The 27,717-nt window shown below is 33.7% G+C and overlaps 1 protein-coding gene across 4 annotated transcripts in view; it reads left to right on the top strand.

Moving 5' to 3' along the window:
* WASHC3 (WASH complex subunit 3) overlaps positions 1-27,717 on the top strand; it is a 44,827-nt gene that overhangs the window by 5,260 nt on the left and 11,850 nt on the right. The window contains exons 3-6 of one of the 4 annotated variants that reach the window (XM_072773357.1): positions 2,346-2,411; positions 4,434-4,541; positions 8,294-8,401; positions 25,731-25,795. In XM_072773357.1, the coding sequence (XP_072629458.1) occupies positions 2,346-2,411; positions 4,434-4,541; positions 8,294-8,401; positions 25,731-25,795 (347 nt within the window). Of the gene's footprint in view, positions 1-2,345; positions 2,412-4,433; positions 4,542-8,290; positions 8,402-25,730; positions 25,796-27,717 lie in introns of all 4 variants that reach the window. The other 3 variants (XM_072773356.1, XM_072773358.1, XM_072773359.1) reach the window with 3 other exon arrangements.

Below are 27,717 nucleotides of genomic sequence, written 5' to 3'. Positions count from 1 at the left end.
AGAAAGTATCTCACTTACAAATTAATTAGCTGTAGGATTTCTGTAGTTACTAATCTTCTCTAATGAATTAAAAGACTAATGAAATTTGCAAAAATTTAATTTCCATGATTTCTAGGACAACACTTATAATTTGGAAAGGAATTCATTCATATGATTTTTCTATAAACCTATATTTATGTTTACATTAAAGCTTTATATGAACAAATGCTAGAAATCAAACTTAAACTTAGCTTTAAGTGCCATTTAAAACTAGATTCTAGGGGCACCTGGTTGGCACCGTCGGTTGAGCATCTGACTTATTTTGGCCCAAGTCATGATCTTCAGTTCATGATATCCTGTCCCAAGTTAGGCTCTATGCTTGGCATGGAGTCTACTTGAGATTCTCCCTCTCCCCCTCCCACTTGTGTGCTCGCTCTCTCTCTCTCTAAAATACCAAAATGTTTTTTAAAAACTACATTCTAAAATCTTCCAACATTTAAAAATCCAGATCCAGGCTTGAATCACTGCTGTACAAGGCAATACTCTCTTTCTGGACCACATCTGTGTGACTAGGCCACAGATGTTGCCATGACCACTCAATCAACACACCCAGAACAAGAAACTTAATTTCTAAATCCAAGCTTGTTCCAAATCCTCCTGGGGGAGTAAGCTAACTCCTGGGCACCTTCAGCAGAGTAAAAAAGCCTCTTCTTTTATGGCAGTAGCCCTATGTTTTTTTGTTTGTTTGTTTGTTTTTTTATTGGTGTTCAATTTACCAACATACAGAATAACCCCCAGTGCCCGTCACCCAATCACTCCCACCCCCCCGCCCTCCTCCCCTTCTACCACCCCTAGTTCGTTTCCCAGGGTTAGATTTTTAAATGTTGGACGATTTTAAATAAATGGGATTTTTTTCCTCTAAAGATTTAAAAAAAATTAAATTAAAGAGGATCATGTATGATAACTCAATGGGGTTCATCTGAGGAACACAAAGTTCATATAACATTTGAATATCTATCAATGTAATTCACCACAGCAGCAAATGTAATAAGAAAAAATATGATCTCAATAGATGCATAAAAATCCTTTGAGAAAAAAAAATAAAAACTAGATTCTAATGTTTTATTTCTAAATTATAGATTTGTAGACACCAGGATGCTCATCTTAAAAGTGTCTGTGAAGAAGCTTTAACCTGTGGCTGCTTTCTGGTTTCCCCCCCACCCCCCTAAATGTGGGCAAAATGACCATTACTTAGGGTGTTAAAATTCTGCTTAGGAGTTAGTCAGGATCTTGATAATATCCCAGAAAGCAGTCAGAATGCTGCACATCTGCCAACTAGTAAACGGGCCAACTGGTCTTGGACTGTGTCACTGAGTATAACAGTGTTTAGGATTAGGGAGTTTTAAGTAAATGCTCTTATGGATCATATTTTGTGATGTTATTTTTATTTGTGTGGCTGTAAATAGTATATACACATGGGTAATTTAATTGTACAGAATAACTAGAGCATGGTAAGCTTTTGCTTCTGTTTTATCTCGGATTTGATGGTAGGTTGATTCCTTTTCCTTTTTAGTACTCTAATTTTTTCTCTTTGTTTTACTTCCTTCCAACCTGAACTGGCTCATCTTTTAACTTCAGGTTCTTTTAACTTTCAACTTAAAAAATTTAAATTTGGATTAATTGCATAAACGAATTGTATATACTTGTTAAAGTAACTTAAAAAGACAGATTTTCCAGAGTTAGGAGGAAACGAACTAGGGGTAGTAGAAAGGGAGGTGGGCGGGGGGTGGGGGTGACTGGGTGACGGGCACTGAGGGGGGCACTTGATGAGATGAGGACTGGGTGTTATTCTATATGTTGGCAAATTGAACACCAATAAAAAATAAATTTTAAATAAATAAAAGACAGATTTTGTTCCAGGCTGTCTTGAGCTAATTTTTATTCTTTCTATGAAGCATTCCTTCATTCATCAACAAATAATTACTAGATTCCTGTTAAGTGTCAGATACTGTTCTGGGCATGGGGGATATAACAGTGAACAAAACTCTCTATTCTGGAAGAAGTTTATATTCTGGTCCCAATGACTGATTATGTCTCTCATAATGACTTTGATAAGGCTGATAATGTAACTTTTGCTTGTCTGTGAATAGAGCTTTATAAAGTAGCCATGAAACATGCTAATGAAGATAACAGAATCCTTGAGCTCCCATTCCTACTCAATGTAAATGAGAGAGTAGTATATTAGAAAACGACTAGTATCTAAACCATAGTTTTTTAAAAATTATTTTCAAATTTTCCCTTTGTTATCCTGTTAACAGTTCATTTCAATCAGACTTTATACTTTTGTTCTAATCTTTCTTTTCCAGAAACTAGCAGACCTTTCTCTTCGTATCCAGCAAATTGAAACAACTCTCAATATTTTAGATGCAAAGGTTTGTATTTCTGAATAACTTATAGTATAAACTTTGCTCCACATATACCACTTTCTCAGTCATACTTTAATTTCATTTGGGAATGAATTCAATTTAGCTCCTGCATCCATAAAGTGGTACATGTTTTTTGTTTGTTTTTAATTTATTATAACTGTTAATAAAATGATATCATTATGAACTGTTAACTGAGTTTGTTTAAATGTACATGTGAACTAAAATTTCTTTCATTATTCTTCGTCAAACGCATGTGAGTAACATGCTAACAAATTGGGGTGTTCTATAGTTCACTCCATTTGATGGAAAACTCACAATTTTCTTAATAGTAATCATTTGATAACATAGTAAAAATTATGTAAAACTTCAGGTGTTTCCAGAGCAAAATTTGGAGAAAATATCAGCTATTTCCTATTTGCAAATATACTGAATGCTAATGAAGAATACCAATTTTGATGTCAGAAATTACACAATATAACTAGCAAAAAATAGGAAAGAGTTTTTATTTGAAACCTTGCAGTTTTATGTTTTCCCCGATTATAAAATAGTGGAGACATTAGTATATTTTTGTGACCTTGTCCTTTTTTAAAAAAGTTGATCTGAAAAAATACTGAATATTTATGGAGAAGTAAAATGGCTAATAGCTTTGGCATAATGATCAGAATGTCTAGTTTGTACTTTCTGTATCTTGTGGACATAAGCCATTATATTTCTCTCAGAATATTTCTGTAGCCTGAAAATTTTAGAATATCTAGCCTTGGCTGTGTTGAAGATACTCTTCTAGCAGCCATACCTACTTGAAACTGGGCCGTGGCTACTGTGCTAAGTACTGACATCAGTCAGCAGTTCTCAATGAATACTGTTGCTTTAGATATTACCATTGGGTTGGGTTTTTTTTTTTTTTTTCATTATTCTTCATTATGAGCATGTGCCTTATTTTAATGTTTGGGGGAATTCTTGAGTTAGAGTCCATAGTTACAAGTTAAGTTACTGTATGAACAAGTTAACCTTAATTATTTCCATAGCCATAAAATTAATCCCTAAAGTTAGCCAAACATCTGACAAATGTCTATCACTGATCTCAGAATGAAATCAGAAAAGAGCATTTGCATGGATCTTGCAAATCCAACCTGAAATACATAACTACTGACAACATTCCCATCTTTTGTATATGAAACAGACACATTTTAGTAACATTTGGTGGTAAATGTTTAAAGAAAGGAAAAAATAATGGGCTGTGTCAGACATTAAAATGTGATGACAGAGTCTTGTCATTTCCCAGATAATTCAAACTTAAAATGTACTACAAAGGACTTTTTTTAAGTACAAAATATGTTTAATAAAAATCTATTTACAACAACTATTTGAGGTAAGTTTTCTTATCCCCACTTCATAGGGGAGAAAATTGATGTGTACGGAGATTTATAGAAGGTCATATAGCTTGTGACTTAACCCATGGGCAAAGCCCATGCTTTTATATCTTATACTAAGATCCCATATATTTTTTAAAATAATTCCTGGGAAAAAATGTTTATATGAGTGAAGTTAGATTTATGAGAAATTATTCAAAAATACTTTATTTTTGAATACCTTTCACTTTTAGATAGTTTATGGCATGGAGAATTTCAGACACCAACGATGAAATTTTTTAAACCCTATTTCTATAGGCTTAAAAACTTAAGATAGCTATCTAAAACATACACTCATTTGGAAACTTAAAACGGTTAAGCAGCTTAATATTATCTTCATATACTAGCATTAATTTTCTTTTTTTTAGCCAGAAGAGACCATTAATTTTATTTTATTTTTTTATAATACATTTATTTTTTATTGGTGTTCAATTTACCAACATACAGAATAACACCCAGTGCTCATCCCGTCAAGTGCCCCCCTCAGTGCCCGTCACCCATTCACCCCCACCCCCCGCCCTCCTCCCCTTCCACCACCCCTAGTTCGTTTCCCAGAGTTAGGAGTCTCTATGTTGTCTCCCTTTCTGATATTTCCCACACATTAATTTTCTTTTCTCAGTTGTCATCCATTCCAGGCCTAGATGATGTCACATTTGAAGTATCTCCTGTAAGCGTCACTGGTATCACAAATGAATCACATTCTGAAACTACTTCAGAGAAATCACAGGTAAGTTTTTCAGTTCCAGAAAACATGAGCAGATCTTTTTGGTTAAAAGAGACAAACCTAGCGGCAGGCTTGAAGGAAGAAGTTAAATAAAGATGTAAAAGTTGAATAGTAACATTTCAAAAGCTTGAGATAGAAAATGAAGTTTGAAAAAAGTTAACTGTTTTATGGTTCTTTTGAAGAACTCCCTGAAGTTATTTATTTATTTATTTTTGCCTATAAAAGAGAAACTATATAGAGGACTAGGAGAAATCTTGAACATAATAATATTCTTCAAGTTCACTATGGACATTTTCCATACATTATGATAAGAAGGATATTTTTAAATGTTTTATTATAAAAACCTTCAAACACACACAAAAGTAGACCAGTACAATGAAGACCTAAAGGCACATCACCCAGATCCTCCAGTAAAGATTTTGTTACATTTGCTTCATCTAGTTTTTTTGTCACTTGCTAAAGTGAATCCCAGGCATCATTATCATTTCACCACTATGTAATTCCTTGAGCGTCTCTGAAAAGTTCTGGAACTTTCCTGTATAACCACATGCCTGTATCATATATACTATAATTAACAGTAATTCCCAACTGTCATCTAACCCTCTGTTACTCAAAGTATGCTCCAAGCACCAGCCTGGGCATCACAGAATCTGAGGTCCATCCCAAACCTACTGAATCAGAATCTATATTATATATATAGTAAGATTCCTAGGTGACTTGTAGGCTCCTAAAATTTGAGAGATGCTGACCTAGAAATATCAAGTATCTAAAAAGTGTGGTTTTAGAGTTGATTTGTTCAAATTAGCATCCTAGTAAGGGCCATACTTTAATTTACATTTGGTTCTTAATGTCTTGATGTTCATTTATGCCCTGTATACATTTAAATTTTATATTACTTTTTATGTCAACAAATGAAATTTCTTTGTTGCAGAATAGATAATTTCTAGTGTATTTCAGTGAAGTATTAAAATTCAAAATAAAATGATCACTTAAATAGTGATCTGTCTAGTAGTACTGAACAAATAGACTTCTTATCTATATGGATTCTGCATTTGCACCTGGAGATACTTTTCACAGGATACTTATCAGGTTATGAGTACATTGGGTGTGACGATAATGACTAACAAGCAGAAGGTGCTTACCTACCAGGCATGCTTCTAAGTGCTTTTCAGAAATTAACTCATTTAATTCTTACAGCAGCCCTATGAAGTAAATACTGTATTATCACTGCTACCTGTGTGAAATTATGTACATCATTACGTAACTTGTCAAAGGTCAAAAGAACAAGTGTAAGAGCTGGAATTTTAACCCAGGCAATCCAGTGCCAAAAGTCCTAGCTCTTAACCTGCTATACTACACTGTCTCCAGCACCTGTGTTGAATTCATTAAATATATTGAACATACATGTATGAGGCCATGAGAGGAGCCATAAATTTAATTATAATATGTTTTTGGGGAATAATTAGATGACCATTTATTTAATAATTAGATATTAGAAAATTTAACATCTATCTAATCAACATAGTAGATTTCATTATGGCCACTGGAATATATATAATATGGAAGAAAAAAATCCAGATGTTTTAAAGGAGTTTAACTTCACAAGATCCTTTCAATTAAATATGAACCATGCTTTTTCTAAAACAAGGCATGTATAAAAAATATTAAGAAAATGTTTTCACTCTACCTAATAGTTATTCTTTGATGGATATTAGCTGTCATATGTCTTTAAGTAGTTTTTGTTTAATTTCGAATATTGCTTTTTCCAGGTGTTATTTTGAATGCCATCTGTAGTATGTATCCTAAAACTTAAGCAGTTGTGTTGGTCCTGCCTATTTAAAGTCTCAAAAAATTGATTACAAGTAGTCACAACTAAATTTTCTAAAATTCAGAATAATTGGTATATTTTGGCAATTTTATTTAAAAACTATACATTAATTCATTTGAAGAATTTATAAAGTTCTGTTGGCTTCCTGGGTTTAAAAAATTGTGGTCAAGTCTTGTGTTGAGTAGCTTAATACCTGTTTAGCATGTTCTTAATATACAAATCAACATCTTACTTCTTCTCCATTGTTATTATTTTTTTTATGTAAAATATTTTGAAATGGATTTAAGTACTGCTTAACACAGAATCACTGGCATTACAGTCAGCTCACTTACCTGGTAAAGGATAATCATGTACTTTTTTAATCACTCATCCATTTCAATCTCTAATCTATGTGAGTTAAAGAAGGACCCAAGGTTTATATACTGACCTTTCTGCAACTTTAATTTCATAGTTCGGATCTTATCATTACTCACATCCAATTGTGCAAATTGAGATTGAGAATAAAATGAAGGACAGTTGAGAGATATGATAGAAAAAAAAAAAAAATAAAAAAAAAAAAAAAAAAAAAAAAAAGAGATATGATAGAGTACTTAATGGATCATTCAAATAGCAAAAGTGTAAGAGCTGACATAATTAAACTTTGTTGAGATCTTGGTTATTAGGCAAAGTTAACAGCCAAGTTTTGAAAATTCATTGGTCCTGTGTGTAATTAATTCTTATTTGTTCCATTGTGCTATTGTATGGGTTTATTGTCCATAATTTTTTAAAAAAACATACTTGGGTCTTGTTTGAATTTTTTAGTTAATTAAATGTTTTGGATGTTTTGTATTTATGTATTTTAAAGATTATACACACACACACACACACACACACACATTCATTTTTGTATATTTAGTGTCATATAACAGGAGAAACCTAAGAGATTTGGGGATGTTTTATTTACTTCAGTGTTTCAACAGGTTTAATATATATTTGAATTATCTGAGGAAAAATCTTAATATATAATTCATATTCTAAAACCTGTAAACATTTAAAGATATTTCTTGATTTATCTACATTTCAGCATAGACATGTAGACATATAATTGATTTCATTCTGTTGAGGAGCATCCTGTAATGCTAATATATAGATAATGAGAATTCACAAAAGTAAACTTACTCTAAATGTTCAGGTTGATAGAAGAAGCAAGAACTTTATACAGACAGTCCTAACTTTGCATTCTGAGGACAGGATTCCAATATGGACAATTTTCATTTAACACAGTTCCATGCAAAATGAGAACTGCCTATATGATAAAATCATTTTTATCCAAAAAGACCATTCCCCAGTATTTTTTATTGTAAGTGGTATTAATATTAATAGTTCTATATGTAGCTGAAAGATACAAACTAGATAATTTTGTCTGAAAAAAAAAAAGGACTTCTCTTCCACAAATTCTCCATGTATTGCTTTCTAAGATGATAGAATAGCCATATACACTTAGACTAAGATTATTTAATAAATGAGGAATACCTAGAAAATCAATTTACTGTCTGCTAGAGTTGAACAGTTGGCAAATCAAATAGTTTTATTAGCGTTATTAAAAGCTTTATTAAAATAATGTGTCCATTTATATAATTATGAAAACATGGGGGACAAATAAAGCAGAATTCCAATATTTTTTAATGCCATGAGTATATTTACATTTTTAAGGAACAATTATAAGTTGATATTAAGTGGAATTTCCTCCAAAATCATATTTAAGTATTTGTAAATATTTGGAAGCATATATCCCATAATTACATTATTGGTATATAAATTTAGAAATATGATTTTTTTCTGATATTGATTGTATTAGAATTATAAAAAGATACATCCCTTTTAAAGTAACATAATGGACCCCTCTGTGAATTGTCTGAAGATTTACACGCAATACTCTCTACAGCAGAACAGTTTACAAGACTCTGGACCACAGAGAAGTGAAGTAACACCAGAAAATATCTTAACTGTAGCCAAGGACCCAAGATATGCGAGATATCTCAAAATGGTTCAAGTGGTAAGCTAATTTGGTCTGTCTTCTCTATCAGCCTCATTTGAAATTCTTAACCTTAGAGGTCTCATTGTTATTTTTTCTGAGAAAACTGCTAAACCGAGTGACCAAGTTTTCTAACACTCTTACTTCTTTCCTATGTTTAATTAATGCCCTGGTAAAAAGTAAGTTTTCCTAGTTAAAATTGATCTTTCTAGTTAAAATCTTTCTAGTTAAAATTGATCTCCACTTCAGACTAACACAGTTTAATATTTAATATTTATGTAATTTTTTTTTGCTTTATATAAAGTTATCATAGCAAATCTTAGATGTATCAGAAGAATGAAAGTGCACTATTTATTAAATCATGTGGCTTTGGCTTAATTCCTGTATGCTAGTACAAATAATGGGTTTTGTGTGTTTTTATTCTGAATTTCTTCTGTCACTGATTTGGTCATAAAAAAGAACCTAAGTCTTTTGGCCATTTAAGGTACAGCTTTTAATATTATATGACTTTAGAATTCATTTTTTTTAAATTTTTATTTATTTATTTATGATAGTCACAGAGAGAGAGAGAGAGAGAGGCAGAGACACAGGCAGAGGGAGAAGCAGGCTCCATGCACCGGGAGCCCGACGTGGGATTCGATCCCGGGTCTCCAGGATCGCGCCCTGGGCCAAAGGCAGGCGCCAAACCGCTGAGCCACCCAGGGATCCCAGAATTCATTTTTTTTTTCTGAGAAATCATTCCATGTATGATACCAAAAATATCTACAATTGTCTATAACAGCAGAAGTTAATTTCTTTTTATTTTTGTATAAAGGCCTATTGCAATGGTTGAAGGAATTAATTGAAAAAATAATGTATTTCTAAAATTCTATCAAGCAAAAGAAATATTAATATTAAAGAACGGTTAGATATGCTGTCCATGACATTATTTATCATCAAGATAATTAAAAAACAAATACTGTCAGATAATCAGAGTAGATTGGTTCATTTAGAAGCAACAGAAGTGACACTGGGGAGAAGAAAGTACATTCACTTTTCCTGGCTGTCAGAAAAAGTGGATTTGTCACTTTCAGAATTCTTCATTGACAACCCAAACCCTGAGCTCTAGGCTTTAGAAAAAAAACAAACCAGACTTGGGGATGAAAATACATAAAGTTCTTTTTATAAGAATAAAGGGCTAGTTTGAGTATGAATTATGATAAATTTTTAAAGCTAGAACCCAGTAAAACTGTTTTTATAAAAAATATGGACTATTAAAACCTGTGTCTTACTCTTTCAAATAACAGAGGAAAAGTTTCAGAATGACTCTGGAAGACTTTTTATTTAGTCTTTTCATGCCTAACATATATAAAATATGAAATAGGAACATCTACTTGATGATATTGATAAAAATGCCTTGAAATCTTTGATAGAAGACTACATCTTAGGATAATTGTTATATTCTTGATACCTTGCTTCTGACTTTTTGAGAAGTTCAAAAATTTATTATCCTTTTCAGTGTAAATTTACTGTCCATTTATTCCACAGATATTTATTATACACTCATTTTAAGGTAGTATGTTAGGAATTGTTTATATTTATTTAGCCAGATAGGGTTCCCAGACATCACTTGACATTTTTATTTTTATTAATTACTTAAGACAAATTCCATTGTTTTTCAGAATCATAAATATACTGTGTGTGTGTGTGTGTGTGTGTGTAAATGACTGTAAATATTCACACAGCCTATGAGACCCTATCCAATTTAGCTCTCCTATTGCCCTTTTGATCTCATATCTTCACTCGCTCTGCTCCAGCTCTCCTGGCTGGTTTGATGTTCCTTGAATAAATATATAGACAGTCTCCTAGCTCAGCCCTTTATCTCAGCTATTCTACCCAAAACACTTTTTCCCAGGTATCTTGATGAAACATTTGCTCCACCACTTTTTTCAGATATTACCTTCTCTCTGGCCCATTCCTTTTACCGATTCCCTGCTCTTTTTTCTGATATAACTGGCCAATAAGATAAAAAAATACTACATATTTTACATACTTCGTGTCTCTTCTATCACTAAAGTACAAACTTTACGAGGGTAGGGAATTTTTTGTGTACTCTACTACTCTCAATTCCTACCTTGCACATAGTATTTACCTATGAATGAAAATAGCTACAAAATTCCTCTGTGCCATTTTACCTTTAGATAGGTTTTGGTGATAGGTTTCTTTTTTATACCAGCTCAGTGGTTTTCAGATTAGGAAGCTTTATCAAAACATGTTACTGATTCTTACCATACTAAATAAGAATCTCTAAAGTTGGGACTTGGAGCTAGAGCTATATTTTTAAAAATAGCTCTTTTGATTGAAAGCTATTTAAAAATATGTTATGTATAACATCGTTAAAGTATTTTTTATTTTAAAACTAAGAAGTAATAGTCTTGTTTTTATATTTAATTATGTGGCACTGCTTGGCACTTAGCTTCAGCCTATCCTTTTGCTTGGTGTCACTGAGTATGAGTAGGGGCTCAGTTTCTTCTGCCTCAGAATTTTCCTGTTTTTAGCCCAATTTTCCTGATTTCAGTCCTTTGCCTCTCTTTTGCCTTTGGTATGTGTGTTTCTAATTCCTAAACATTTCCAAGGTTCTGGAAGTGCTACTTCTTTGTGGTATCCCCTCTTCCAGCACTTGGACTTGGCCTTCCTAAACTATGCTAAGTCATCAATCATACTTTTATCTGCTTTTAATTTCCACATGTTATGGTTAATATATGCTGCTTTGTCATTAAAATTAGTGTTTGTATTTTATTTCTTTTTGCCTAATTGTTTGGGGGATAATTTTCAAGAAGAAAAAGGGGAGCAGCATCTTTACACTGCCATCCTAAAACTGCAAGTTCATCCAAGTTAAATTTAATTTTATTGTTTTCAGTTTATTGTGCCAACCTGAATCCCAGAATCTTATTACCCAACTTTTGTTTCCTTCTGCTTTCTATCCTGCATTTCATTCTTCAGACAAAACCACAAACCCTTCTCAATATTAACTTCATACTTTTCCACCTCTGAATCTAGATTCCCCTTCTCTTGATTACTACACGTCCAAATGCTGCTCATCTGACATGTTCCTATGAATATTACCTTCTGAACCCACCAACACATAAAGCTAGAAATAATATCTCCCTTCAGTGATCTGTCTAACCACTGAAGTTTCTTTATGGAATTTAGCACTTTATATCTTGATAATATATACATATTTTTATTGCCCCTGTTGAAAATGAACCATTAGACAAAATATTTATCTTGACTCATCGTGGCATTCACTTTAACATCTTACCCATAATGGTACTCAATCAATATTTGTTGTATGTTCTATTTTATCCTGCATATTAACTCTCCTTCCCACCTTTGAGTCACCTGGAAACAGAGATATATTACTGTTTTTTCAAGTCCCTTATTTTATTTTATTTTATTTTATTTTATTTTATTTTATTTTATTTTATTTTATTTTTTTATTTTCAAGTCACTAATTTTAAATGTTTTATAGGACCAGATTAGGAACAGAACAACTAGAGGTCTCCCTGAAGGTTGATAGGAATCTGCCAGTCATTATTCTTTGGATTATGGTCATTAAGCCATATATAAATCCACTGTTTTTCCTGTTTTCTAAGAATATCATGAGTGACTGTCAAAATATCCAGCCACAAATGTAGTTACATGTTTGACAATGTCCAGGATTGTCTTTCCTTGGCATGGTCACTACCAGAGCTCCTATGGCTTCTGCATAATCATTCAGTTCTGGGTTTTTGTTTATATTTATCCATGAAATAGTTAAATCAATTCCCTTCATTACATCCTTTATCTGTTGGAGGATGAAATTTTCAGCAAGGTGACAAGAATTTATCAGCAAGGTGACAAGAATTTACTCTGATTTGAGTAAAATTAAGCTGCCAGTACATGTGAATAGCTAATGCCCCCATCATGGCTGTATCTTGTACTTGTTTGTAACATGGTTTATGAAAGATTGATCTAAATCCTCCATCTGGTCAGGTGATCAGACTCCATTTGATAATACAACCATTGCCTTCTTTTAGCCTCACTTGGCCAGTGAGTCGGGAAGTTTCCTTTATCCCACGTTCAAGAATCTCCATGGATGTGTGTATATGTTGATTTATAGACATCTTCCATGTTCCATTGTAAAATATTGTAAGACATTCTTTTCAAATGCCAGTTCCCATTTATGAATTCCTTTCCAGTAAGTGTTAACAGTCCCTGAGATTTACTTATTTTGATATTGCAAGCTTGCTTTCTATAAACACATACTTTTTTTTTTTTAGGCTATTGGATTTGTTTTCTATTTGTTTATATTTCTCCTCTTCATAATTACCTACTAGTTCTTCCACTCTGTTTTTTCTCCTATCATATTATTGTTACTTATAGTCATACAGTTTTAACTGAAGATTATTTTATTCTTTGATTTTAATTTAAAGCCCCTTGATCATACCTGGGTGGGTCTTTTTTTTTTAAGATTTTATTTATTTATTCATGAGAGACACACACACACAGAGAGAGAGAGAGAGAGAGAGAGAGAGAGAGGCAGAGACACAGGCAGAGGGAGAAGCAGGCTCCATGCAGGGACCCCAACGTGGGACTCAATCCTGGGACTCCAGGATCACACCCTGGGCCAAAGGCAGGCGCCAAACTGCTGAGCCACCCAGGGATCCCCTGTGTGGGTCTTGTTAAGCATAATTTTTTGGTTCTTCTGAACTACTTAACACTTTTCCAAGAGTATAATCATTTTAGTGTTGTAAGTCATTCATTACCTAACATATGGTTCTTTGGCAGCATCTGCATAGCTGATTGTGTTTCTTTTTTAAATTTTATTTATTTATTTGGGGGAGCGAGAGAGAGAGAAAGAGAGAGAGCATAAGCAGGGAAAGTGGCAGAGGGAGAAGCAGGTTCCCCACTGAGCAGGGAGCCCGATGTGGGGCTCCATCCCGGAACCCTAGGATCATGACCTGAGCCAAAGGTAGAGACTTATCCAACTGAGCCACCCAGGCGCCTTGCTAGTTGTGTTTCCTAAATCCATACCTTTACAAAGCTATAACTTTAACTGGAAGAACAGATGACAGTACCAACTTGCTTTAGAAAATTCCTCACAGCAGTAAAAGAGTCATATAAAAATTTGAATCATTCAATTTCTATCAGTGATTGTGGGAGGTATCTAGATAGCTTTGTATCTCTATACTTAGGGTAGTAAATTGCCATCCTATTTTCTGTTTAGTCTTCTAATCAATTGTTCATTTGGCTGAGATGGTTCAGTTCCTTGAGTATAACTGAGAACAAATAGGATTCAGAGAGATTAGATAGAAAATCGAATTTAACCACTTACTATACGAAGGAGCCTAACCTCAGCTAATTCGAAAGGGTAGCTTCATTAGAAATTGCCTTATCTATATTGGAAAGTATTTCACCTCCCAACAAAATTGTAGATTTTTATTTAAATGCCAATTTTTCTCAACCTCAGAGGGTTACTAAGGTTCCTCTTTTTTGTCCACGACTAAAAATTGCATTTTGGGATACCTGGGGGGGCTCAGTCCTTTAAGCATCCAACTCTTGATTTTGTCTCAGGTCATGATCTGAGGGTTGTGATATCGAGCCCCATTTTGGGTTCCACACTGGATGTGGAATCTGCTTAAGATTCCCACTCTCACTCTCCTGCTACCCCTACCAAAAAAATTGGTTCTAGTTACTAATGTAGAGAAAGACCAATATACGCATAATCCATCATGTGAGTTGTATTTTGGCTATTGGTATGATCTTGAGTAGTTTGTCATCCATTGTACACATTGCTACATGTTGTGTTAGAAGTCTACAATCTGGAATGTAGGAAATTGTTTGTATTAACAAAAGAATAGAAGGTAGCATGGTCTCAAAAATACCTGTGTTTCTGAAAAAATCACTATATACCAACAGTATAAAATCTCTAAAATCCCCCAAATAACCATTTCTTTTTTTTTCTTCAAATAACCATTTCTGTACCCTGAAAAGGAAATTAACAATGCCATAAATTCTCTCACCTCTTAAGGACAATAATAGGATTTCTTCCATTTTTAATTGCCTTTATAATTTTGTCATTTAAAAGTATGAGCTCCTGCTCCATAAGCAGAGTCTTACATCTGTAATTCTATTTATGTTGTTTCTTTTCTTTTCCAAAGTGTAATATTCTTCTACTCAGTGCCTTAATACTTACTAGGCCCTCATCCCTCTTGTAATCTATCCTCTTGCCTCCTTCTTGAATTATTGTCTAAAACCATTCCATTCTTTCTAAGACAGGGAGTAGACAAGTATTTCTCAAACCCTTTAAGCTTCTTCACTAGTATAAAATCTTGAATTTGCTTTTACTTACTATCCATGTAGCAATCACTCACTTCAGATAGGAAGACATAAAAAGTCCTACAAGTTACAAATACAGATTTTTAAATAATTTTATTTATTTTAGAAAGAGTGAGAGCAAGAGGCACACAGAGGGAGAGGGAGAAGCAGAATCCCCGCTGTGTAGAGCTCCCAATGATGCTGGCCTCAATGCGGGGCTGGATCCTAGGACCCTGAGATCAGGACATGAGCTGAAGACAGACACATAACCAACTGAGCCACTCAGGTGCCCCTATAGCTTTTTTTTTTTTTTTTTTTTTTTTTTTAATTTTCAGGCTTCTAGGATGTCAGGATAAAACTACAGTCTTTTTTTGGCTCTCTAAGCTTCCATGCAAATTTCCTCTTCCTGAGTCCTGGCTATCTCCTAGAATGTACTGCTTTGGTATTTGCCCTGCTTTGCTTGCTACAGGTTTTAGTTTTAGAAACTAGGCAATTCATTTGCAAGTACATGGATGGAGCTAGGGTATATTATGCCGAGTGAATTAAGTCAGTCAGAGAAAGACAACATATGATCTAACTCATGTGTGGAATTTAAGAAAGAGAACAGATGAATATATGAGAGGAGGAAAAAGAAAAAGAAAAAGAGGAGAGAGGGAAATAAGCCATAAGTGACTTGTTCTTAACAATAGAGAAGAAAGAAACTGAGGATTGATGGAGGGATATGGGTGGGGGATGGATATTAAGGAAGGCACTGGTTGTGATGAGCACTGAGTGTTGTATGTAAGTGATGAATCACTGAATTCTACTCCAGAAATGAATATTGTACTGTATGTTAACTAACAAAATGTAAATAAAATTTAAAAAATTTGAAACCAAACCAAAAACATTAGGTAGTCAAACCTGCTTAATTATTAAAAACTTCTTTGAACAGAAGCCAACAGAATCTTTCAAGCATCAGAAGTATCAGTTCACAGAGAAGTAAATAGTACCTTGCTTTTTTGGTCTCCATTATCTTTTTCTATCACTCCTACGTTACTACCCTCTGTGAGGTATAAGAATAATCATGTTTCCAAAAAGAAGTTGTTTCTCTGTGCCACAACTTGAATGCCTGGGAGTACACCTAGATCTTTATTCTACTTCTGGGATGCAACATGGTATAGTTTCTTAGCTTTGTCATACAGTCCTATGTGACCACATTCAGGCCATGTCACCTCTCAAGTCTTCAGGTTCCTCATACATAAAATGAGACCTGAAGTTCCCTCTAGGTTTGAGATCTATTAATTGATCCCCAAATTTGGATCTCATTATTAATGAATGTTCCTGGAACACCTGCTGGCATTTTCCTATTTTTTTTCCCTTTTTAAGAAAGTTTTACACAAGATTTTTCAGTGAGTAATACTGTTGTCTTCCAAATGTGGCAGATAATCGATTCTGATTTAATGTTTGTTGTCAAAATAGTGCAGCACAAGCCTTTACTAAATTACATATTGCTTTTATAACTTAACTGGAATTGTGTACATAGATCACTTTCCCAACAGTTCTCCCCTTTTTACTGGCAAAGTTTGGTGAATCCCTTGCCAGTAATAAATTGTACATTGGGAAAGTCCGACTTCCACATTAAGCTAATGACTTGTATTTTTTGAAACCATATTTGCCAGTCTCTTCGGACACTTGGACTTTTTTAAAGCTCTATTTTCTTTGGCTGGCTTAAAATGTGAATTGAATAATCTCCTTGGTTTTGGTGGTTCTGATGCATCTGTTGCCAGCAGTGGATGTTGGCTTGGGGAAATGTGACTTCCATTACCCAACGATGAAGAATCTCCAACTGATTATTAAAGATGTTCATCAGGACGTTATATACCTTAGACCTGGGGAAAATAATCAAGCATGAAGTAGAGTGCTCTTTAGATAAGGTATAGTTTTTGTAAGGTAGTTAGTTAAAGGCTTTAAAGCCTTGTTTGGGATATGGCCCCTGGTGTGACCTCCCATGGTCTAGAGTTCCAGGGTAGGTTCCTCATCACTGATCAACAGTGTAATCAAAAAGGAGGAGCTACTATTTCATATATAGTCAAAGTTGTGGAGAACACTGGTATAGATTTAGTGTAACAAGTATATGATATTTTTTTCATTGCTTTTAGACTCAGTAAATATTATGATATATTAACATGTGGTTTTAGTTTCCTTTATAATACCCAAAGTTTACTGCTCAATATCAAGGTCAGTATTTTTTCAGTACATAAAGGTTGGGGTGCCAGGGACAACTTTCCATGGTGTTTTAGCATCTCACTGTGCATTGAAGATAAAAGCTGCATGTATAATGATTGATTTCCTACACATATGAATGTGGATGAAGTTGGATACAGAAAAGATACAAGTGAACATTTGCCCATTTAATTAATTGCCCTATTTAGTCAACTTTGCCAATTGAAGAGGAACAGCCAGGTCCATTTGACTACAACTAAAAGAAAAAAGCAAAGCTTAGCAGAATGGTAACTTTGAACTGGGGTAAATGGAACTCAAGAGAGGACAGTTATCCTCCTTCCTCTACATTCTGTCTTATAACGAATGCAAAGGGGATTAGATGGAGATTTCCCCAAAGGCAGAAAACTGTGACAGCCACCATTTGGGAGCCCTTGAGGTGTTATCTCTGCTTTTCCATAGCCTGAGTATCTGGAAAACCTAGAAATAGGTAACTTTTTGTTGTATTTTTGGCCCAAGAAAAAGAATTACTTATTCTCTGCTAGTTAGTGAACTAGCCTCTAAGGAAACCATGTGTGAAGAATTATGCCAGTTTTACTGGAAAGTGTTTCACTTTCCCAAAAAGATTGTAGATTTTCATTAAAACTTTTTTCAATGATTTCAAAATCACTTAGGATTTTTCAATATTTTGGCTACCTTTTGAACCCTCTCCAAGGTGCCTTGAAAGTTAGGGAGTTCAGAGCCTGTCATACTACATACAGTTTAATGTTGAGAAGTATTCATTTTAAATTATTTATTCGCCCTTTTGTTTATTCTTTGCTATTTTATTTTTCTTATATATGTTAGAGAACAATAAACAATCATATTGCTAAGTTCAGGTTTTAAATTTGCTTTTTCTGATACATTTGTTTTCCTGATTTCTCCTTTTCCTTAGAATACTGAAGGAAAAAAATGTAGTGGGCAGGTACTAGTAAGTTAGATGGTTGTCAGTATCCATTTGGTAATAGTCTATGCACCTGCCTTATCTATGCCTCATATATTCTTTGATAATAGCACTTTGCCATAAATATATAGCTGATACCACATATTTTTCATTGTAGTTTTCTTTTGTGGCAGTCATTTGCTAAGAAGATGTTGATTTGAGTAGTTTGTTTCCAGAAACTAGTTGTTTACCAAAACTATTTCTATTTATGGAACTTCTAATCTCTGGAAAAATACATTTTAAATTGTGAACTGCAGGAGCATTTAGAGTCCTCAACCATATTTAAGGAATAGTCACATGCCAACAAACTGGTGTATGTAGAAATCAGTGTTCCTTAGAGTTGTAGGAGGATATCTGGCTGCTCTAGACTCGAATTTTTTGTTTTTTAATAATATATCAGATAATTAAAAATCAAATTTAAAAACAATTTAAAAGGAGAAATAAATGGAACTTGAGATTATTGAGATTACAAAATAATCTTTTAAAAATAATCGATAAGGTATTACATTTAGTATGCTAAATTGGGAATCCCTGGGTGCCGCAGCGGTTTGGCACCTGCCTTTGGCCCAGGGCGCGATCCTGGAGACCCGGGATCGAATCCCACGTCGGGCTCCCAGTGCATGGAGCCTGCTTCTCTCTCTGCCTGTGTCTCTGCCTCTCTCTCTCTCTCTGTCTCTCTCTGATGACTATCATAAATAAATAAAAATTTTTAAAAAAAGTATGCTAAATTTGTCAGATCCGTTTTTTCTAAGTATAAAAGTTATGTATGAAAAGAATATATTTCTTTAGGAATTTATTTGCATATTTTTGTGTGATTAGTATCATAACTAAAATAATTTACATAGGATGGCCTATCTGAAACAGTCCTTTAAAACCAAAACATTTAATTCTTTATTTCAGTTTATTTTGTGGAATACCAGTAAAATTTATTTCATCTGCCTTAAATTCACTGTAACACAATACCTCTGTATGCCTCTCCCTGTAAAAGAAGGAAAAAGGAATTAAGCAAAACAGGAGAGAATATTTGGAGGATAAGCTTAAGGTAGTTTTGAATTTCATAGGAATCTCCTTTGAATGGCATATAAAATAGGAACCAACAAAGATGGGCTAAATGCAGAAAAGTATTTTAACTTTAAACTTCATATCTTTCATTCCAACTCATTTAAACAACTCTAACTTCAGAGGTTGTGACAAAAAGAACAGTAATCTATTATTAAGGTTCTTAAGGAAGCTTCTGAAGATACATATTAATAATGACAGTTTCTATAGTTGCTGAAATGTGTGTTATAGTTCTTTTATTCTGATCCAACTATAATTTTTTAGTCACTCAACTTCGATTTCTCAGTGTCCTTTTATCTTCTTTGCTACTACTAACCATTCTGCCAGAAATAAGGGACCTCGCAAAAAAGTTTTCCAAAGAGGAGGAAATAAGTGAAATAATAAATTATGTAGTTATTTACTTAGATTTACTCTTTTCAAAAATACTGTGATTCTCACCATAACTAAAATTTGTCTAAGATTATGGTTTATCAACAGGAGGAAAAGTAAAAGACCAGAGAAGCAAATGAGCTATAATAAGGAAGTAGGCTCAACACTGGTGGCAGAGAAATGTCTTAAGTGGTTTTAGAGACCATCAGCTTGAGAAAGACATTTTAGCACCATATTTAACAGAATCTAATAGTATAAACATTTATAAAAATGGGGTAGACAACCCTTGTCTAAAATGAAAGACACAATATTTCATTTGTAAGTAAATTTTTTGATAAGGATTGTTTTACAGTTTGGAAAAATGTGAATATGTTAACTATGTTTTAAAGGGAAGTAGATTTCGAAATATTAAATTTCATATTAATGAAAATTATTTCTCTACTTGAAGATACCTACATCTTAATACTGCAATTTTTAAAAATATCTCCAGATGTAAGTACATCTTACCGTAGCTTTTCATCATATAAGACAGCATCACAACTTTTCTCGTTGTTTTCCTAGCCCAAGTTCACAAATGACTTTTATTCAGTTAATTGGTTAGATCATGTGATGATGACACACACTGATAACAGATTCAGGACCCTTCTTCATTGTCGTTCTATAGCCATGTTGAATGGCTAATACTGATCATCCGTCTTTAAATGGGTACCTATGGATCACTAAGGGCACTGAACGAGACTCATGACACACCTGTTCAAACACATTATCACTATTGAAAAATTAGTTCAGAAGTGACTATTTTGTCGTTTCAATCAGTAGAATCATCTTTGTAATTAATTGCTAAGAATTTTATTCTTTACAACTTTTATTGCTATATTTGGAGATATTTCTTTGAATCTCCTTAAATAGGTACATGTAGTAATTTTCAAAAACTGAACAAAAGGCCATCTGAACTTATTATGCTTTTAATTTTGGTAGTGAATTCCAAAGTGATTTGTTGTAGAAATTTTTTTTAAGTTTTTATTCCTAGAAAGTAGAAATATAGTTAAATTTAGGAAATTTTAATGAATACATGTTTCAAAGAACAAATGTCATTTGAGTGAAATGTGGTGTAGCAAAAAAATATATAGCTGAAGTATTCATAATGGCGTTCTAGTATTGATTAGCCTATTAGAGCAAGTCTTTTAATTTTAAATATTATTTTACATTATAATGAGGGGGGAAATGGGTTTTTCATAGCACCAAATTGTCCTTAAATCAACAAATCCCTGATTAGCTACAAAATGCAAAGAAAACACAGTGCAGCATGATCATTACACATGACATTTATCATGTTACAAGAATATCAACGGGAAAAATCAATCACATGAGGAAATTGATGCAGCTGTATTTTTATGACTGATTTTTTTTTAATTTTTATTTATTTATGATAGTCACAGAGAGAGAGAGAGAGAGAGAGAGAGAGAGGCAGAGACATAGGCAGAGGGAGAAGCAGGCTCCATGCATCGGGAGCCTGATGTGGGATTCGATCCCGGGTCTCCAGGATCGCGCCCTGGGCCAAAGGCAGGCGCCAAACCGCTGCGCCACCCAGGGATCCCGCAGCTGTATTTTTAATTGACTCATAACAATAGATCCTTCACCTTTTGAAATAATTTCTTTAAAGGTTTTTCTTGATAGGCATTTAAGTTAACTTTAGTTCCCGTTCCCAAAAGGCACATGGGATATTGGCTAATGTATTTATTTTTATGAATATACTTCACCAGTGTCCTGGGGTCCTAGTCAGGACCAGTGTCATTTTTATCTATTTTATCATGGAATTTGTTCCTTCATCTGATGAGCACTTAGTGAGAAATACTTTCTCACTACAAAACTTATCTCTTGAGATAATCAATGAAAAAGGAATAATTTACTCTTTGTTCCATATAAACCACTGTGTATAGCAGTAGTCAAGATATGTGAACCTCTTTTATTTCCCCGCATATTTAGGTTCAAATCAGTGACCCTTCATAGCAACAGTATTGGAGTTAATATCAGAGTCTAGCATTTTCTAAATCTACCCAAGTCATTAGTGATAAAGCTTCCCTTTTTTTTAGATAGCCATATTCATTTTACATGACTAAGAGATATATTTTAAATTAGTTTTGTATCCCTGTACAGAAAATTTCCAGAAGGAGATCAGTGATCATATGCTTGCTTCTGTGGTAGGATTAGTGCAGTATACATTTAGTATCTATTATATAGAATATTTCACCTGAAGATTTTATTCTCATTATAGCACCCTACTTAATATTTTCATAAAAGGCAGTATAGATATTTTTAAGATGGCACTGTTGAAAATTAAAAAGGAAAGAAATGGTTGAGTCCATTTCACTAAGTTAAAATTTAATTAAACAACCTGATTAGAGGACTGGGTTGCCTTTTTTCCAACCCATGGCATCTTTTCAACTCCTATTCATTCCCTCTCACTGCAAGGAAAAAAATACTAATTCACCTGTCAACTCAGCAGATCATTTTGTTGTTGTTGTTGACCTAGGTAAGGGAAAGAGACTTAGTATTTTACCTTTTTAATAACTACATTGTTGTGATTCAAGCTCATAAACTGAGAGGAGAAACCGAAGTATACAGAGCATTTTTTGTTACTTTTTAAAAAAGTCATTTATCCCTATTAGATTGAGTTAGGATTTTTCTTCTCCCCTTCTAATCTAAAACTTTAGGAAAACCTCAGTATGTTTTACAAAAGAATTCAGTAGCTTGTCTTTCATTAACGCAATAAATATAAATACTGGCAACTTACAGTTTTTGTGATACAAGAAAACTAGTAACTGTTAGTGTTGCCATCATAATTTCATTAGTGTGGCTTCTTTACACACTTTCTCCAGTGACGCAAATACAGACGTGATTTTTTGGAACATCAAACTTATGGCTGCCTTCTCTCTTCTTCATTACTTATGTTGGACAAACTGCCATTTTCACTTGCCAAAAATAATCCCACAGTTCAGTAGACTTCAGTTTTGAGGTCTCTCATGTCCTCCTTAGACCACCAGTAACTTTGTCTCTTGGAGAACAGAAATTGCACACTTCTTTTTGATGTTTAATAAACCTGACTCTTTCCTTAACCCCTGAGGAAGAATACATCAAAACAACAAATTTTCTAAGCAATACCACTGGAAACATAGCAGCAAATCCCTTTGGAATGCATCCTTTGGGACACAGGCCAAATTATTTTTGTATCAAACTTTATGAGATTTGTTAAAGTGATAATAATACTAAAGTCTCTATTAGGGTAAGATAAGTCATTGGTATTTTCTCTTATCTGTATCCATATACAGAAATGACTAAAGAGTCCCCAAATTTTGGTAGTATCTGTATTCTTGTGCTGTAAAGAGCTTTAAGAAACTAAGGGTAAATTATGGAGTGTACATAGTTAGGTTTCTCGTATATACTATAACCAAGGCCATGAAACTCATGTTAAAATAGGAAGCTTATCTAATTCTACCAACTTCCATTTTCCCCATTACTCCCTACCCACTGCTTCCCTCACTACCACCTTATACACACACTCTGCTATATTTTAGGAAATGTTTTTTTCCATCTCATTTCTCCTCCCTTCTGTTTTCTTGGCTTTCCAACTTACTTCTATAACCTTTCCAATGATACCCTATGGATTATGCTAAAGTATAATAAATAAATCACATACTTTACTTGAGTCTGTAGAAAGACCTTATACCATCAAACCATAGTTAATAGAAACTGAGAGGTCTTTTTAAAGAAGTGTAACGTAAAACTCTACTCTTTTTCACATCTATCCTTAGCACTTTAGTGTTTTTTATGAAATGCTTTATAGTCCTAACTTTCCTGGTTCTACTAAATAATTAAGTAATAGTTAAGTACTTAATTATCAGGTAAAGTTCCCAAACTTATTCAAGTGTCAGCTTTCTCTTCTACCATTAAAATTAATGAATTTTAGTATGAAGTAATTATTAAGTACATTTTGTTTAAAAACCTTTCTCTCAGGCAGCCCGGGTGGCTCAGCAGTTTAGCGCTGCCTTCAACCCAGAGTGTAGTCCTGGAGACCTGGGATTGAGTCCCACATCGGGCTCCCTGCATGGAGCCTGCTTCTCCCTCTGCCTGTGTCTGTGCCTCTCTCTCTCTCTCTGTATCTCTCATGAATAAATAAATAAAATCCTAAAAAAATAAAATAAAATAAAATAAAATCCTTTTAAAAATTAAAAATAAAAACCTTTCCTAGTTCTAGGAAATATATTTTAAAAGTGGTACAAGTTTTAAGCTCATGCTTTTTTGGTTCCAAATATAAGTATCTGTTCACATTGGATGCCCCTAAGCAAGTTGCTGCCTTTTTTCTTTCATTTATCCTTAAACTTCATAAGCTAACAAAAGGTTTTATCTTCTACCTTCTTTGTCTTTTAAACCTACCATATTTCACTTTTTAAAATTTCTTAAAGTTTGCACCATGAAACAGTATTACTTTCAGGAGTGTGACTTTGAAGAGAGTTATGTGATGGTACTATTTTCATCTAACACTTGGGGTGCATTTAAGTGTCCATTGCTTTCTGAGTCTTTTTTTGTTTTTGAGAGAAAAAGCCCACATGTGAGAAGAGTGGTAGAGGAGAGGAGCAGAGGGAGAAGAAGAGAAAGAATCTAAATCAGGCTCCACACTGAGCAGGGACTCTGAGGTCATGACCTGAGTCAAAATCAAGAGTCAGTTGCTTAACCCACTAAGCCACCCAGGTATCCCACTTTCTAAGTCTTAACAGACTACATTTTATTGATTTATAATTTAAACATAACAGTTATGAAAATAAATACTATAAAAAGGCCTGTAAATAACAGTCTTGACTTTGCTGCCTCTCAGGAGAGAGTCATCCTGATAACCTATAAATTTGAAAGACAGTCTTGTTTTCCCAACCTCCTTTAACCTCTTTTCCTATAGCCAAAATAAGAGACTGGGTGTTAACCCATTATCTCACACAGTTACAGGGAAAAGAAAAGAAAAAAAGTTCTCATGGTGATAAGAATTCTTAGGATCTACTGTCTGAAGAAGTTTACTATATACCATACAGCAGTATTCGCTGTAGCCATCATGTTGTACATTACATCCCTACTATTTATCTTATAACTGGAAGTTTGTACTTTTGACCACCCACCTCCCCATCCCTACCTCTGGTAACCACAAATCTGGTCTCTTTTTTTCTATGAGTTTGGTAGTTTTATTTTGTTTCTAGATTCCACATACAATGAGATCATGAAGTATTTGTCTTTATGTGTTTTAGCATTATGCCTTCAAGGTCCATCCATGTTGTCATAAATAGTAGGTTTTTCTAATTTTTTATGGCTGAATAATATTCTATTGTGTGAGATACATCTATACCACAACTTCTTTCTCCATTTGTCTACTGATAGACACTTAGGTTGTTTCCATGTTTTGACTATCATAAACAATGCTGCTACAAAAATGGACTTACAGATATTTTTTTGAGTAGTTAGTATATTCATTTCCTTTGGATATATTTCCAGCACTGGAATTGCAAAATCATCTGGTAGTTCTATTTTTAATTTTTTGAGAAATCTTCACACTATTTTCCGTAGCAACTGTACCAATTTACAGTCCCACCAACAGTGCACAAGGGTTCCCTTGCTCACATTCATCTAACATGCATGAGATGATATCTCATTATTTTTAATTTTCATTTCTCTATTAACTAGTGATGTTGAACATCTTATTGTGTACCTGTTGGTCATTCATATATCTTCTTTGGAAAAATGCCTATTCAGGTCCTTTGCCCAATTTGAATTTGCATTATTTACATTTTTTTACTATTGAGTTGTATGAGTTCTTTATATATTTTGGATATTAACCCCTGACAGATATATGGTTTGTAAATATTTTTTCCCATTCTTTAGGTATTTTATTTTCACTTTGTTGATGGTTTCTTTTGCCATACAGATGCTTTTAGTTTGATATAGTCTCACATATTTTGTATTTTGTTATTTGTGCTTTGGGTGTGATTTCCATAAAATCATTATCAACTCCCATATCAAAGAGTTTTTTTCATAAGTTTTCTTCTAGGAGCTTCATGGTTTCAGGTTTTAAATTTAAGTCTTTCATCCATTTTGAGTTAATTTTGTGAGTGGTATAAGATATGGATCAGGATCAGGCTTCGTTTTTTTTTACATATAACTATTCAATTTTCCCAGCACCGTTAATTGAAGAGACTGTCTTTTCTCCATTGAGCGAGTATTATTGGCTCCCTTGTCAGATATTAGTTGGCCATCTGTATTTGGGTTTATTTCTGGGCTCTCAATTCTGCTTCATTGTTGTATATATCTGTTTATATGAAGGAGGCATTTTTAATAATTGATTATCTTATGTCCTTTGCTTAGGGTGTTCCAGTGATGGCAATAAGAAACAAAATGATATCAGAAGGACTAGACCCAGATCTTCTTGAGTAAGTAATTATTCTAATATCATATTATGCCAAGATGTTAAATTTATCAGTTATAATAAAAATATTCCAAGCTTTTTTTTTCCCACTATACAGTATTTTATGGTTGAGGAAACCACCTCATAGATAGTGTCTCTGCGAATGTTAGAAAAATGAAAAATCTCTCTTCTTCTACTAAAACCAGCCTTTGCACATTTTAGGAACAGTTTCAATAGATAATTGATGAATCTATATATCCAAAAGAGATGGAATTTGATGACAGTTTTGCTCCACAGCAGTAGCGGCCAACAAAAATTTTTTATGCTACCTTTTTCTTTTCCTTTTTATTCTATTCTTTCCTTCCTTTCTACCTCCTTTATTCCTTCCTTCCTTTCTTCCTTTCTTTCTCTACCAGATTTTTAAGACCTTAGTGTATAGGAAAGTTACCATGATCTAAGTTGAGCCAGATTGAGAAATAAATAGGATAAAGCCACTCTAGGTCCGCATTAATAATTGCTGTGAAACTAGATATCTGTTTGTGTGAATTTTATTAAAAAAAATGTTTTTGAGAAATGCTGACAAATTGTGGGTTAGAATTTTGACAATAATTTATTCCATCCAAGGAAACCTGGCTACATCGCTCATTCTGGATAAAATATATCTTAATGGATTATTCAGAGCTAGTCTGTTTTTCAAGTATCTAGATATTTGTAAAGTGTCCAGTTTGGGGTTTTAGTTCACCCTGATGTATTCAGTTATGTTATCCAGACATTCATACTCTACTAGCAATATACTTTGAAATTTTTCTTGGCGCTCAGCCCTTCAAGAAAATGTGTGCATTTTGGAGGTAAAACACAATAAAAGTCTTCTTCTCATATTTTATCTTTTAAAAACAATATTTAAGAATTTTTTAAAAGTCTGTAAGAACAGATTTCACACATGTATCTACATTTAGTATATATCCAAGTAGCAAACAGTTCAAATACAATGGCATATATTGGTAATTTGAACTCAGACATCTCCAAGATATTTGGCATTTGTTCTGGAAATTGTTTCTGACACACACTTTAGAAACAGATGGTTTGTGACATATATTTTAATGTGAATTGAGCATATGGGTCCAATCCATTTTGGTATTCATTGGAATATGTTATAAATATATTTAACATTGACCATGACCTCTTTTTTGCTTCTGGATACACAGTAGACCTTCTACAATAACAGAGCTAAAATGACCTTTAAAATTATTATTTTTCTCTCTAGAGAAAATGTAATGGAAAACTAACCATCCAGTTAGCATCAGCATATGTTGGATATCCAATCTCTTTACCCCCTACCGGCTTCATTTCATCCTCTTCCCAGTCTAAACCTACTTCATAATCTTTTACTTCAATCAGCTACCCACACCAAGAACTTGAAAGTCATCCTTCAGTCTATCCTATTCCCTGTCCCTATCAGTCACTATGATTTTTTTCATTTTTAATATCTCTCACAGCTGACCACAGGACTCCATGCCTATTGCTGTTCAGCTCAAGCCCTCATCATTTCTTACCTGAACTATTATTATAGCTCCCAATTGGTTTCCTTAATTCTCTTTCAGTCTGTCACTAAAGCCTTAGTGAATCTAAACTTTCTGTGACTTTCAACTGCCTTCCACACATAGTCTTACACCTTAGAATTGCAAATAGATGTTTTTATCATCAAGACCCAGACTCTGTTGCTTTATTTCTTGCCTCTCTTCCATACATTCCTATAGCAGATGACTGGCAGCTCTCTGAATGTTATTCTCCTATTCCCTTTTAGTGTCTTTGATTTTTTTTTCTCCTTGAAACTCCTTCCCCCACCTTATTGGCCTGGCTAATTTCATATTTGTCAAGACTCTATCTAGGTATCACCAAGGGAGGAAGTCCATGGATGACTACCAAGGGGAGAATCCCCAGCACCCC

The sequence above is a fragment of the Canis lupus genome, chromosome 13 (genome assembly GCF_048164855.1).
Source record: "Canis lupus baileyi chromosome 13, mCanLup2.hap1, whole genome shotgun sequence".
Taxonomy (NCBI): domain Eukaryota; kingdom Metazoa; phylum Chordata; class Mammalia; order Carnivora; family Canidae; genus Canis; species Canis lupus.
Note: the sequence above shows the minus strand (reverse complement) of the source record. Positions and strands in the feature narration are given on the sequence as shown.